We start from the raw sequence: 14,597 nt of genomic DNA on the forward strand, positions 1-14,597 counted from the left end.
AAATGAAGGTGTAGCACTTTTTGCTTCTGCCTTGTGTGCCCCCATGAAAAAACACAACACAACACCATCTTGTTCCCCCAGATAAATTTGGTCTAGAACTGCTAGAAATTTAAACAAGTGTTTTACAATGTAAAACAGCTATTTATATTTTAGCAGGTAGTATGATACTTGTTATTTTAATCCTGATGATGGTGTGAAATAGACTTGAATTAAAATTGTGTGTACCTTTTAAATAATAATTGTGCTTGTTGTGTTACAAAAACCAAGCTTCTGTTTTGTGAGCCTTTTGAGTTTTTGTCTGCACACTTTCCTAGAGCCTACCTGTGGTGACAGTCAGTGCTAAGGGGTGGGGTTAATGCAAATTAGTGTAAATGAACAGTCATTGTTAACACACCCAAGAAGCGCCCTCTGGTGGGGACAGTTCCTCTGAAACTTTAAGGCCTGTTTTCTCCTGAATCTTGTTTGCAAATTTACAACATTCAAATATTCATATCTCTTTCAGTTTTTTCTGATTGTCATGTGTTTGACAGTAGCTGCGTTTCCATTGACCATGAAAATGCGCAAATTAGAATTTYGAAAATCAATTTGCTCAATAGAAACACGTCAATTTCGAAAAAAATACATTTTTCGACAAAAAGTTTTTGCGCTAGAGTAAGGTGGTTTTTCGGCCGTATCGAAATTGGTGTTTTTCGCAAAACTGCAATGGAAACACTTTTTTCGCATCATGGGAGTCACGTGATCAACAACCGGCTGTTTCTACTGGCGAAAAAGACGAAGAAGAAGAAGATAACAGGAAGTAAAAGTAGTAGTGAAATCACCGAAGTTGTAAAAGAAAGAAGTAAACTCACCGACCACAATTTCCCAAAAACACAGCATACATAGCCGCTCCCAAGTATAATGGTGCGTTCACACCGAACGCGATTTCAGCTTCAAAATCGCAGCCAACGGTGAAGTTTGAAGCTTGTGCACTTTGAGGGTCAGACGCAGGACAGCTGTTGAAGCGCTGCACGGCAGAGCCTCCCCGCCCCTCCCTCCTCTGTCGGGCTCTGTTTAATGTCGGACGAGGAAGTGGCTTTGCTTTATTTACAGAGAGCAAGAGCRTGTCACGTTCATCAGATAATTAATTCATAATTAATTCACCAGATAATTCAGAGTAGAGGCTCACAGCTCACTTTCAGGACTATTTTTCCAGTCTGATGAGTCGCTGTCACGCATTGCTGCGGATCAGGACACGACTGCAGGCACTCATTTCAGCTAAAGAGCTCCGCTCCGTCTGTTTCAGGTTAGTGGACATCATTCAGTAAACTGTCCCGTCGGGAAATATGTTGCTACGTCACACAGTGGAGTCTCTCTGATTGGTTGATGCTGCGCATTGAGCTGCAAAAGTTCCAATTTTCTAACTTCAGCGATTTGAGCCTCGGCGCGTCGAACGCTCAGATCGTTCAAATCGCGCTGCTCTAAWCGCGCTTGAGGCGCCGCAGAACTTCCCGACGTTGCTTGAAGCACGTCCACCATAGACTTTGTATGTAAACCTGCTGCTCCTGAYGCTGAAATCGCGTTTGGTGTGAACGCACCATAAGGGGCTTGTCACTCAAAAGCCTTGATAAGACGCCGACGTCTCCTCTGATGAGCGCTAGTGTCGTGGTAGCAACATGCTATGTGTTTACATCCATTGCCACCATGTTTGTAATGACTTATCGCGAGAACAAACGTGTTCGCGCATGACTTTAATAGCATTTCTTACTTAATAGAAACACTGCAATTGCAAAACTGTGTTTTTTCGACATTAACAGAATATCGACAAAGTTTTGTGCACATTTGCAATGGAAACGCAGCTATTTTTGGAAAGCTTAGAACCCACACTTTCAGATTCTGTAAATAACTCAAAACACCCCCAGGGAGACTTGTTGCTGGTTTTCCCACGGCCAGTCATATGTCACTGAGAATATGGCATTTCCAAGATTTAACATAATACTACAATCTGTCTCTTTTCAGCAGATGATGATTTCAGTTTAATACTTTTCCACAAAAGGCAGTGATAATCATTTCTTTAAAAAAAGCTAGGCCTTCTGTTACATTTATGTAACAAGTCTGAAAAGTGCACCAAAATGCTGCTATCCTCTCATAAAATCCTTGGCATCCATCCGGCTAGCATACTACTGAAACAACTTACAAACATTTGATGATGCTGAGCATGATATATATTTGAAAAAATAACTAATAGGATTCAGCAACAAAACCAATTGTTAAACAGTCTTGTGTTTAGTGTGCTGAGCTGTTCCTGCTGGTTGTTGGTCTCTGTCAAGCATCGGGATCACCTGAAGAAGCAGAGTTGGCAGCATTTTTTTTTTTGGCCTTCAGAGGAGTCAGACACTTTTTGCTCTCTCTCCCGAACCTGTCCCTCCTTTCCTGCTTCGCAGCTTTTTCAAGCTTTTCTTCTACCTATCATCCGAAATCAAAAGTAATTATGGATTTGGTGAACTGGTCTCTGAACGCAGTCAACACTATTTTTTCCATATTGAGATTGGAACGAGGGGAGCGTAGCTGTCCCAGTGGAATGGTTGCTGCTGGTCAGGTCACTGGTTCTTGGGGCTGGAACCTGATATGTTTGGCGCTGCTTTCCATTGAAGACGTTGAAGATTTGTACATTTTTGGATTTATTATAGTTGAATTTCTGCTGATCAGCTGTGGCGGAGTTCTGGCTTATCGGAAAATGAAAGCGATCCTGACAGCGGTCCTGTCTGTCAGAGGCTGTCAGGAACCACGGATAGAGTCTCCCGTACTGGAAACGCACAGACCCAGATGCTGGGGGAGATAAGTCGCAAACTGGATGTGATTCTGTTGAGAATCGCAGCCCAGCAGTGTTCTCATGAGATGTAGGATTACACCTGGGTGAAGTTTCAGATGGAAAGAGAGGTGAGGAGGTGATGAAATTTGGAACATTCTGCATTTTTTCGCCAATACAGAGATGCAGTTAAAACTGTAAAGTGGCAAGAAATTCGAGGCCGCTAGTCCCAAAACAATTATGTTTATCTTTAGATCCCAGCAGCTGCTGGCCTTGGTCGGTCGGCAGTTATCAAACTTCCCTGGATGGATATGTCAACAAAGGCCTGATTCCCCACTCCCTATCCCCAAATCATCCGTATGGATCAGTCTGAAGGCTGTGGTGACCAAGAAAGGGGAAACSGTAAACTCTGGGACTGAGCGTGAGAGGGTGCGTTCACACCGAACGCGATTTCAGCTTCAAAATCGCAGCCAACGCTGAAGTTTGAAGCTTGTGCACTTTGAGGTCAGACGCAGGACAGCTGTTGAAGCGCTGCACGGCAGAGCCTCCCCGCCCCTCCCTCCTCTGTCGGGCTCTGTTTAATGTCGGACGAGGAAGTGGCTTTGCTTTATTTACAGAGAGCAAGAGCATGTCACGTTCATCAGATAATTAATTCATAATTAATTCACCAGATAATTCAGAGTAGAGGCTCACAGCTCACTTTCAGGACTATTGTTCCAGTCTGATGAGTCGCTGTCATGCATTGCTGCGGATCAGGACACGACTGCAGGCACTGGATTTCAGCTTCAGGTTAGTGGACATCATTCAGTAAACTGTCCCGTCGGGAAATATRTCGCTACGTCACACAGTGGAGTCTCTCTGATTGGTTGACGCTGCGCTTCGAGCTGCAAAAGTTCAGATTTTCTAACTTCAGCGATTTGCGCCTCGGCGCGTCGAACGCTCAGATCGTTCAAATCGCGCTGCTCTAATCGCGCTTGAGGCGCCGCAGAACTTCCCGACGTTGCTTGAAGCGCGTCCATCATAGACTTTGTATGTAAACCTGCTGCTCCTGACGCTGAAATCGCGTTCGGTGTGAACGCATCTTTCTCTGGACTCTGGCGGGTCCAGGCCTTGGATTGGTTCCAGCATTTAGTATTAAAATGTCACCAGCTCAACTAACTCCTGGCCCCGTACCATGTGTTTGATCACCAGCCCCCTCCCATCCTTAGCTGTCTTGCTCTCGCGTGTCGTTTTTTTTTTTTTTTTTTGTGCGTATGATTCTGTGTTTATGAGTAAACATCGAGCATCTTTTTTTTAACTTATCTATCTCATTGTGTATTTCCAAGCTGCAAAAGGTAGCGCGGCCATGTGGCGCAAGACCTGATCTTCCGCTCTCCCCATGTTTATGTGTGTGTAAAAAGAATGGGTGTTCCTAACTGCAAGTTCCTAGTCTGTGAATGTTCACTGACAACGGCAATAAAACTGATTTTGATTCTGATCTCTGTTTAAACTACAGGCACTACAGCAACACAGAACTAAAATCAGATTGTTTGACACACATTCTGAAGACAAGTGAAAAATATGGAACCTTTATCAGAGTTCAACATCAGCTGCAGCACTTATAAATGTGTTGTTGCCGGAGGTCTGGTTTGTCCTGGTGGTACCTGCATCTTTAAAACTTTAGTAAGCCTGACCAGTCTCCACTTGCAGGAGTCCTAGTACAGTTGAGTGATCAGGCAGCTTCATCTTATGCTGGTTGGAGAGGCTGATGTTCTTTGTCAAGTAGTCCACAGCAGCTGGGAGAAAATAAAAGACAGGATGGATCGTTACTAAAGCACTCTACAAAGGTATTTAGTATTTGTCCTGTAAACATGATGTATCTTTCCCAAAATAAATGTTATGTTTTTCTGACAGACTTGGGGCCTCATGCATAAAGGATTGCGTAGCTTTCACACTAAAAGTTACGGACAGATTTAGAAATGTGCGCCGCACTAAAATATTCAGATGTATAAAACCATGCTTACGCATGTTCCTGCGCAGCTTTCCTTTATACATCTCAGTGAATGTGGAACTTAACGCACCTGAGAAACCTCCCCTGACACGCCTCCATTTAAATATGTAAAATCGATGTAAATGTGTCCAGTGTGTGAGATTCTCCTCTGATTCCTCTCTGTGGGATCAGAAATGATTTTTAGATGCAGGGAAATTATACATTAAACGGAGAATGAGTTAGAAAACTGTCTAAATAAGTAGTGGAGTGACATTGTTTTATGTGGTGCATTCGCACAGGATAACCAAAGCCTGAGATTTCCCTGAAATTTACAGACATCTCCCGAATGTGATACTAAAGTCTGGTTAGTTGTCTATTTAGTTGAACGCGGCGTTGAACGGACGTTTAAAAAATAAATAAAAATGAAATAAAAAACAGTAAACATTACGTTATCCATTTTTTCTGCTCTCCTTTCCTCCTGCGTTACAGCAGGCGCTGTCATCTCCACGTACAGACTCCCACCCCACCCCCACGCGCGGGTACAAGTGGTAGCCTATGGATTTTTAGCAAACAATATAGATTTTTGAGTCTCATTAGATAGGTAAACGTCCAAAGGGGTTGACATATTTGACACCTTCCCAGCTGGCGAGGGTGCGTGCGCCTGGCGCGAGAATCTACCCAAAGCGCAGCTGCTGCACTACGGCCACAACTCAGCTCAGCATCAGCCAGAAGACAACAGAAAAAATAATTATTCTAACCGTACAGTGAGCCACCATTTGTATCTGATTTTGCTCTCTCTCTTCAGCCGTTTTTTATTTATTTATTTTTTTATGTCACACGTAATGTGTCGGTTTTTTCTGGCCTGAGACCCAAAACGGTTTACAGACTGGACTGAGGTTCATTTGATCATTTTTAGACTGATCTATTTTCTTGTCTGAGGTTAAATGATTTTCAGTCCTGGGGTTCAGTTTCATGATCGTTCAGTTCAAACGATAAAAACTCAAACTAAAAAACAATCTAACAGCGTGTTCAGACGCTCCTTACATCCAGAAAACATAACAGAGTCATATTTCTGTGGATTCAGGTCAGATTCAYGACTTTGTGAGTTAAAACTGTTGGCTGAAAAACTTTGCGTGGCTGCCGCACATTCTCACTGCAGGTGAAAAGTGTGCGTAAATATACACACGCAACGTTGGTTTTGATACATCCCAAAGTGGGCATAGAACCTGGCGCACGTAACATTTTGTGCGTACGCACCGTTTATACATGAGRCCTCTGGTATCTATGTTGTGACTAGAACACACAGCTGAACAATGAGCGCAAACTGGAAGAAACCAGTTTGTTTTGAGTTGGATTTTCTGGTGGAAGCTGGAAGTTTCAAGACCTGAGATGGACAAGCCAACCATCTGAGGAAAAATGTAATTTTTAATTACTGGAACAGAGGAGTTTCTGTCAGATTTTTCCTTTGTGAAAAATACATTTTCATTAATTTCATTCATTCATTGTAAATGTTTAAACATCCAGATCTTAACTTAGACATATGACATGAAGTCTACAATCATTTTCACCTGTAATTGTTTTAGAAATCTTATTGCTTGTCTTTCATGTTGTTATTTTTTTACTGTTTTTATTCATGATTCAATTAAATTGATTCTTGCTATATTTTTGTAATTAATTACCATAAAAGACAAAGCTGGCTCCTCGTCTTTGAGTGTTCCGGCCTGAGATAAGAATTCCATGCATTTCATACGATCTCACACTTTGGTAAATATGAGTGATTTAAAAAAGGGTGAATAAATATTGATCAATAAATCTGATCAGGTGCCCCAACAGGTGTAAAATAGTGCACTGTTTCTCCCCTTTCAGCTCGCTACACTTGTAATCAAAATTTAAAAAATCGAATCGAATTCCAGGTTGTAGAACAACAAATGAGGAAGGACAGCAAGGAGTGAATGTTTTTACCTACTCCCCAACTCCACCTCCACAGAAAAAAGTGAATAGGGTCGTCATCCTTTCCAACCTTATTCCAGACAGCTTTTACTTCAAACATTTGACTCTTTTTTTTTTTGTTAATACGCAAAATATCTGACAGATGAAAGTAGAGAATATTAAAACAGCTAAGATGTTTGTAAGAGCTGGTGTGTTTGTGCGGGAGGGTTAGTGTGTAAAATCAGGGTCTATCTCAGAGGCAGAGGACAGGGATTTAAGATATCCACCTGGCTGACAGGGAAAACAGCTTCTTTTAGAGGCCATCACTAAGCCCTGAGGAAACACACACACACTGCTCCCCCCATCTGTCTGGCTGAATGGCATGTTGGCAGACAGACCTGCCCACACACAGGTGGTATTTTTTTACTTCACCTCTCAGCACAGATGTGACAGCTTCCTTTCTGTGAACACCACTCTGAACTGACATGCCACACTGATCTCCTCCCAGTTACCCCAACATACACGTCGTGTCGTATCGAGTCTGTCAATCCTGCTGTCAGAGGACTTATATCCAGCTGAACCAAGGAGGAGATGCGTTTAACACCGAGAGCAAATATCAGAGAACGAGTTCTGCCTCATTGTGAGGAAGCTTCACTGCTGCTGTCAGTCAAACATCCAATCCTCTGCTCAGTCTGAGGAACTCCACAACAAACTAGAAACCATCTTAAAAGAATCTGACGTTTGTCTGAATGTGTTAGAAGACACTTTGCAGAACAGCCAATGCAAGAGAAAATAAACCACTTCTCATAGTCACCTGTTGTTCTTGTTTTTCAATCTCATTTTATCCTTCAGTTTTGTAAAAACCCAAACAAAATATCATAAAACATGCAGGTCAATCGTGAATGCTCTGTTCTGACATTTGGTAGCAGAACATCATACAATGTTGACAAAATTCTCAAAACCTTTCTCCATAAAAATTAGGATTTATTTTACTCTTACTGCTATAGGATGTGTGGTGAGCGCTCACTCACAACTTTTATCATATCTAAGCTCAGAAATTTAATTTCAAACCAGGAAGTGAAGGATCTTTTAATCATAAATAAGCATCGTAAATATAACATAATAGAAACATAAATTAGCATGTGTAGCAGCCGTTTGTCACTTATAGTTCGAGATGATTTTTTAAGATACAACTTTTAGTTTTAAAAGAGCAACTATTCATCTGAAGCCTACTTCACTCTCCCTCCAATCTGGCTCGGACTGTCGCAGTTTCATGAAGAAAATTTTGTTACCGTGTTCTCAGCGTCGACTCTTCCGCCCGTTTTGTCACAACCAGCCAGCAGAACATTTCACCTGCCTCCACATAAGAACTGAATGTGTGATTGGTCAGAAGTTCGTGGGAGTATTTGTTCATGTTGAAAGTGGTTGGAAGCTGAATTTTGCTTCAACCACTCTCTTCCAAAACAAACAAAAAAAAACTAAACAAAAAAAAAAGACTAACTTCCAAAAGCTGACTGTTTTAGGCTACCAGGAAGCAGACATTTATAAAGATAGTGATGCGTCCAAAAACTCATAGATGGAGACAAAACAGACATTGCTTTAACTGGGACACATTTGTGGACAAATAATGTCGAACGACGGGTCTCAGATTTTTTCCCCGCATTGTAGACTCCAGTGGGAAGAAACCCCCTGCAGTGACGTATGCTGCAGCAGGAAGGGTTTCCCAGGAGCTCGACTTGGTGTGTCTCAGGAGCTATGAAAGGTGTGTGCAAAAACAAACTCTGAATCACCACGTGGCTGTGCTTCAACTGTTCGGCTTCGGATGGAGTGTGTGGAGGCCTTGAGGCTTACGCTTTAGTGTGTTTGTGCCTAAAGTACTGTTATGTGCTGTTTCTAATCCTTTCTGCTGCCCCTATGTCAAGCAGTGACTCAGAAGATTCTGGATCAGTGGCTTCTGGCTTTTCTTTCTTTTATTTTTCCATCATGGCTGCCCCCACAGATCCTGTTCAGAGTCAAGTTTTTGTGGACCACAAGTACTTTCACTTTACCAGTTCAGGCTTGTCTGTCAAAAAGTTTAGACATAATAGGTCTAGCCATTAGCCTAGTCAGAATTAAGACTTTTGTCTCATTGTCTATACTCTATGCTCAAAGACTGATGTCCCAGCTACCTTGAGAGCGCAGCTAACGATAGGAGCTAAAAACCATGTGAGCAAGAAATGTGAAAAGATTGTGAAGGGGTTGAAATGTAGAGACTTGGAGACACGCTTTAAGTAGAATTATATTCAGTTCATGGGGCATATTTATGACATAAATGTCAATTACGGAAAAGTTCATCCTCTCAGCTGGGATTATTATTTTTTGACAAGTTTTTCAATACGGACATTTGTCTATTTATGATTTGAATATAAGAGAGATTTTAACAGGTTTTTTTTAAGTTTGCTAACATCAACAACAACAAAAAACTATGTTACTGGTATGGTTGAATATTTAGGAGGAAAGAAAGCCTCTTATCTGCCTTTTAAAAACACCAGGGATCCACAACAATTAACTCTTTCATGAAAGGGTCTGTATCCTCTGAAGGCTGAGTTTGTCAGCTGCTCATGTCACAGCATCGAGAGCCAGAGGCTGTTCGAATTCAAAGAATCCTCCGATGCGGCCAACAAATGCTCCTTTTTCCCCAATTTCAGGAATGGGTCCAATGGATTCTTCTTGGCCCACCATATCCCATAATGCATTGCAGGCTGACCGGAGATTTTTTTTCTGCTAGTATTTGAGGATGAAGTGAGAGAAAGAAGTTCAATTTTAAATAAAAATCTGTCTGTATTAAAATTTAAAGTTTCAAGCGGTTGTGTTGTTTATGCTTTTATCATTTGTATAGACATGTTTTTAATATTATTCTTGTCAGAAATCAAACAAGCTGGTATGGTGAAATAAACGTGCTCTTATGGCAGGTACTTTCATTCATTCATTAAGTTTTACTCAGTGGTTCATGAGACATTTTGCCAACAGACACACAAATGAGTACACACACAAGCAAGATCATTATTACCCACCTTTCATCAATCAGCAGATGTGGATAATCAAAACACAAACAAGGAGATAACTGTGTCTTTTTGTCCACAAAGATTTTAAAATGAGCTTTTTAACTGAATTCTATTGAAGGTCAAGCTGGGACCAACTCACCTCTGATTTGATGATGTCACCACTTTTTAAATATTATAAAACATCACATGAGATCATATAAACATGTAAATGGTTCAAATGTCAATGCAAACCCATTCAAATCATATAAAATCATCAAAAGGGTCAATAAGACATAAAATAAAAGAGGACTTACTGGAACCATACTGGTTGAACTGGTAACCAGCAGTGGGCTCCACGCTGCTGTTGTATGTGGCGCTGCAGTAAGACTCAGATGAAGGACTTCTATCCAGAGGTTTGACTGAAATCTGTGTCGAATGTTTGCTGCAGCTGGATGAGATACTGTTGGGCAGAGGGGAATCCACGGTGTTTGGGAATGGGGGCATGAAGAAGTCATGTGGCGGCTGAAAAGAAACACTGGAGTTACTTATAATGCTTGGAACCTGGAAATACAGAGGTCAAGGCCCGGGTGGTGAAAGCTGCCCAGTGGATCAGTTACCAAACCTGGACTCAATTTATGCTGGCAGACTGCAAAGGAAGGCCAGTCGTATTGTTGCTGATCCCACACACCCAGGACACAAATGGTTTGTACCACTACCATCTGGGAAACAATACAGAAGCATAAAGACCACAACAGCTTCTTCCCAAGAGCTGTTAAATCCATCTGTCCACCTTCAACCCACTCTACCCCCCTGCAGTCATACTCACATCCATTTGCTGCACCTTCAGGACAAATGGAGATCACAACATTTATAAGCTTTATTATTGTATTTATTTATTTACTTATTGAGGGCAATATGACAATTGTTTGTTCTAGAAACATAATGAAAAATAAAAATCTTATGTCTTAAGGTGCTTCAGCAAGCTTCTTCCATGTTCTGGGGTATGGCATAAAATATCTGTCCTAGAAAATAATTATACCTCTCTGCTGATCATTAAGTTCAAACTTTCTTGACATTTCACCTTGTATCTTTTTGATAACTGCCATGATTTCTTATTATCTGTTCATTATTTTGAGACGCCATTGTATCTTTAATGTGTCTTTCCCAGTTGAGCTACAATGAGACCTGTCAGTCCCTCAGTGGTTATTCATTTGCTCCACCTTTATGTTAAAACTCATTTCCTGTAACCTCAGACGGCCCTCGCGGGCTCCGTAAATCGGTACACTCAGCTCCTCCAAATAGAGTCTCATTGGGGCGTTAAAATTTCTGCTGTCAAAATACATCATTATAATTAGGAAGCAGAAGAAAACATGCAGCTAGTTTGTACATTAGTAGTTAATTTTATTCTGTAAATAAATATCATTTATTTGAGAAAACTTGAACTACTGAACTTGCAAATTACTGTGTGTGTGTGTGTGTGTTTCTCACTTTTACCACTGAGAGGTACAGTTTTCATCTTCCTAGAAAAAGGACTCATGATTCATCATCAGTGTGCATTGCCAATGCAATGCACACTATTGTGATTCGTTTCCCATCCAAGTCATCTCAGCTTTGGCATGCTTCTCCTCCTGCATACTTTGTCCTAGAGCTGCCATTGTAATTTATATCTGTAAAGCCCCTGTGCCAAATGATGGCTATGCCTTTTGGTACCTGTAAAATTTATAGTTTTTGAAGTATTTATGTTTAATACATTTCAATTGCAGTCAATGGAGCTTTGTATTGGTCCATTACTGCCCCCTGCTGTATCTACACAATATGGTACTGCACCATAGTTTAATAATATTTAAACTCAGTAGTTCATTGATTACAATATTAATATGATTGTATTTTGATATTTTATTGTAATACTGTCTTAATGTTGTCCTATTGTTGTAATATATTGCAGTTTAGTGTCAAATATTGCATTGGTGATGTGGCCTCTTTCTGCACACATACAAACCAACTCCTGGCAATCCCCTCTGCCACAGCTCCAGTGGTCTAATGGTTAATACCATGGGCTTTCATGTGGGAGATCAGGGTTAAAACCCAGCTACAGCAACTTTAACAAAAAATCTCTACACACTTCATCTTGTCACACAATTATCCTCATTACAAATACCTGCTGACTTGACAGGCACAAGCTGGTATAGAAAACATATTTGAACTTGGTCACAGTTCATTCTGCAAGTCCACTGCTGCAGGCAAAGCCATGCTGCAATGACATGCTACATGGCAATGCACACTTGTTTTTACATCGTAAAAACCCATGTCTAGTTACTTTTAAGTTTTGAGAAGTGTTGAGAGACTGGACAATTTCTTACAGCAACATATTCATACACACATAATACACGTGCATTTTATTCTGAAATCAGAAGTTTTAAAAAGTCAACAATGCAGTTTCAACTGTGTTTAGTCCATCTTCCACAGATTTTCACATTTTTCACTGGATTTATTGTTCCATCTCGCATTTCCTGCATATTCTTCTCCGAGCTCCTTGCACTGGACCCGATGAGACCAAACTGGTTCAGAACCAGTAGGGAGCCAACCCTCTACCACACCTGAGGCAAGATGGAATAAGCAATCCCTCCCCTGAATTCATCTAGAAGAGTCTGGTCTGCTTTGTCTTAGAACCTCTTCCAGGGACCAGATAACAAACAAAAATCTTTTGCGGATCTGGCAAAAATGCTTCCATCCAGCAGTAACTTGTTCAGTGAGTTTTGCACTGCCCTCCTTTTATTTGTAACTCTTCCACTCACCGTTTCAACCTCTGAGCACTCATTCTCTAAGTTAAAACGCACCACTTCCATACATTCAATTCAGTTTATTTATAAAGCACCAATTCACAACATACGTTGTCACATATCAACCCCTTCAACTTTACCATAATTTCAGTTAAAAAAAAATCAGTATTAATCACACACACATGTGTGTTGGGGGGGGGGGGGGTACAGGCGCATTGTCGGCCGAGGAGATGACAGCACCTGAGGCAAGGCAGAGCAGGAAGAAATGAGGAGGGGGAAACTTACAGTGGCAGAGTGAAGATGGTTATTTCATGTTATTTATTGCTTTTTAACAACCTACAGGCTTGACACGTTGAATAAAATTGATACCAAGTTTTTGAAAAAATCTGTAAAATTAAAAAAATTGCTGAGATTGGTATACGTCAGTATATCTGCAAAATAAGGAAAAAAATCACAGACAATCCGTACAACTTGATATGTTGCTTTTGTGGAAACAGTGGGACAAGAGACTGAGAGGACTTGCACATGTGGGCCGTTATGCCTGTTTTACTCAATTTATAGTTACTGCTAAGGTACAGGCTCTGAGTTGAAATAGATAAAGCTGGTGTTCTATCTGTGGAGCTTAACTGCTTTGACTTTGTGTTGTTTTGTCATTAGTAGTTGAATGTTTTGTTTTCTTGATTTGTTACACTTAATGTCCGTTTGATGGACTTCAAAATGACAGTCACTCTCTGTGCTGAAGCTATAAGCCCTGCTGTTGCAGGCATGTATATGTTGTAAAATGATGTTATCATGAGTTTTATTATTTGGTATAAAGGGCCCAGTCATTTGCCCCGACCCCGGCCCGGCTCTGATTTGTTCTGTAGTGTGTCCGCCCCACTCATTTTTATGGTCAAGAACTGCTACTGGCCATATATCTGGATAGGATTTTTTAAAAAAACAACTGGCCAAAATGAAATAGAAGTGATGACTTTATACTTCTTAATTTTTATTTAAAATGTAAAGGCCCTGTCACGCTAGACAACTTTTACTAACTTATGAAACATATTTTTATGTCTAAAGTATATATTATGTATAAAAGTTGTGTATTTGATCAGTTTGAATTACATTATGTACACGCCGAAAAAGAAGCTTCCTGATTATTTGTTTCAATTCCAACTTCAATGTAGATGTCTTTAAAATGTTCATAAGTTGTCTAGTGTGACAGGGCCTTAAGGAGTAGAAGTAAAAAGTTGTCTAAAAACTAAAGATAACTAAAATTTCTACTTAAGTACCGTAACAAAGTATTTTATTTAATTTTATTTACCGTAAGTATTTGTACTTAGTTACTTTACAACTGTGTAGATTCGTGGTAAATGGGCTGTACTTGTATAGCGCTTTTCTATCCATCCAGGACACTCAAAGCTCTTCACACTACAATCTGTGMCCTCATTTACCCATTCACACAGCACTCTATTAGGTCTCTACAAAGCTAACATGTACAATCATGTATGGAGACTAATCAGTGCCAATCACATTCATACACTGATGGGACACACATCAGAGGCATTAGGGGTGAAGTGTCTTGCCCAAGGACTCAACAAATGAGACAGTTGGACGGGGGATCGAACCGGCGACCTTCTGGTTTCAGGACGACACCTAACCACTCTGCCAGTGGAAAAAATAATTGTGGATATTGGAGGGCTTTGATTTTTCTGCAGTGTAGACTCCACAGGGATGAAACCTCATGCTGTGATGTGTGCTGCAGTGGGAGGGTTTTCCCAGTAGCTTCATGTGTCTCAGAGGCTATGAAAGGTGTGCGTGAAAACAAACAACAAACATCGACATGACTGTTCGCTTTCAGATCAAATCCTCTTACCCTGCAACCACGGACCCCAATTAATGCAAAACGATAATTTCAAATTTTATTTACAATTAAAAACAGATTTTGATTTCTGTGGGTTACACTGTAGCTGCAGGTCAGAGCCCTGAAAAACTGAAAAATCATTATTAGCCCTCATAATGATAATATACAGTAGATTAAAGAGTAACTTACCCCAAAATTAACTTTTTTTAGCTGATAAACTGTCTAGAATGTGTCTAAAATGTTATATAGTACTGTTTCTGAGCTA

General features: G+C 40.6%; 1 protein-coding gene across 1 annotated transcript in view; it reads right to left on the reverse strand.

Moving 5' to 3' along the window:
* Window positions 1–3,789: 3,789 nt before the first annotated feature.
* The window catches only part of LOC106535139 (paired box protein Pax-7), a gene marked incomplete at its 5' end in the record, with an annotated part of 45,609 nt that continues 34,801 nt past the window's right edge, over window positions 3,790–14,597 (reverse strand). The window contains 2 exon segments of the mRNA XM_014032057.1: window positions 3,790–4,560; window positions 10,021–10,228. Of these exon segments, the coding sequence (XP_013887511.1) occupies window positions 4,445–4,560; window positions 10,021–10,228 (324 nt within the window).

Source organism: Austrofundulus limnaeus, unplaced genomic scaffold, assembly GCF_001266775.1.
Source record: "Austrofundulus limnaeus strain Quisiro unplaced genomic scaffold, Austrofundulus_limnaeus-1.0 Scaffold1370, whole genome shotgun sequence".
In the NCBI taxonomy this organism is placed as follows: domain Eukaryota; kingdom Metazoa; phylum Chordata; class Actinopteri; order Cyprinodontiformes; family Rivulidae; genus Austrofundulus; species Austrofundulus limnaeus.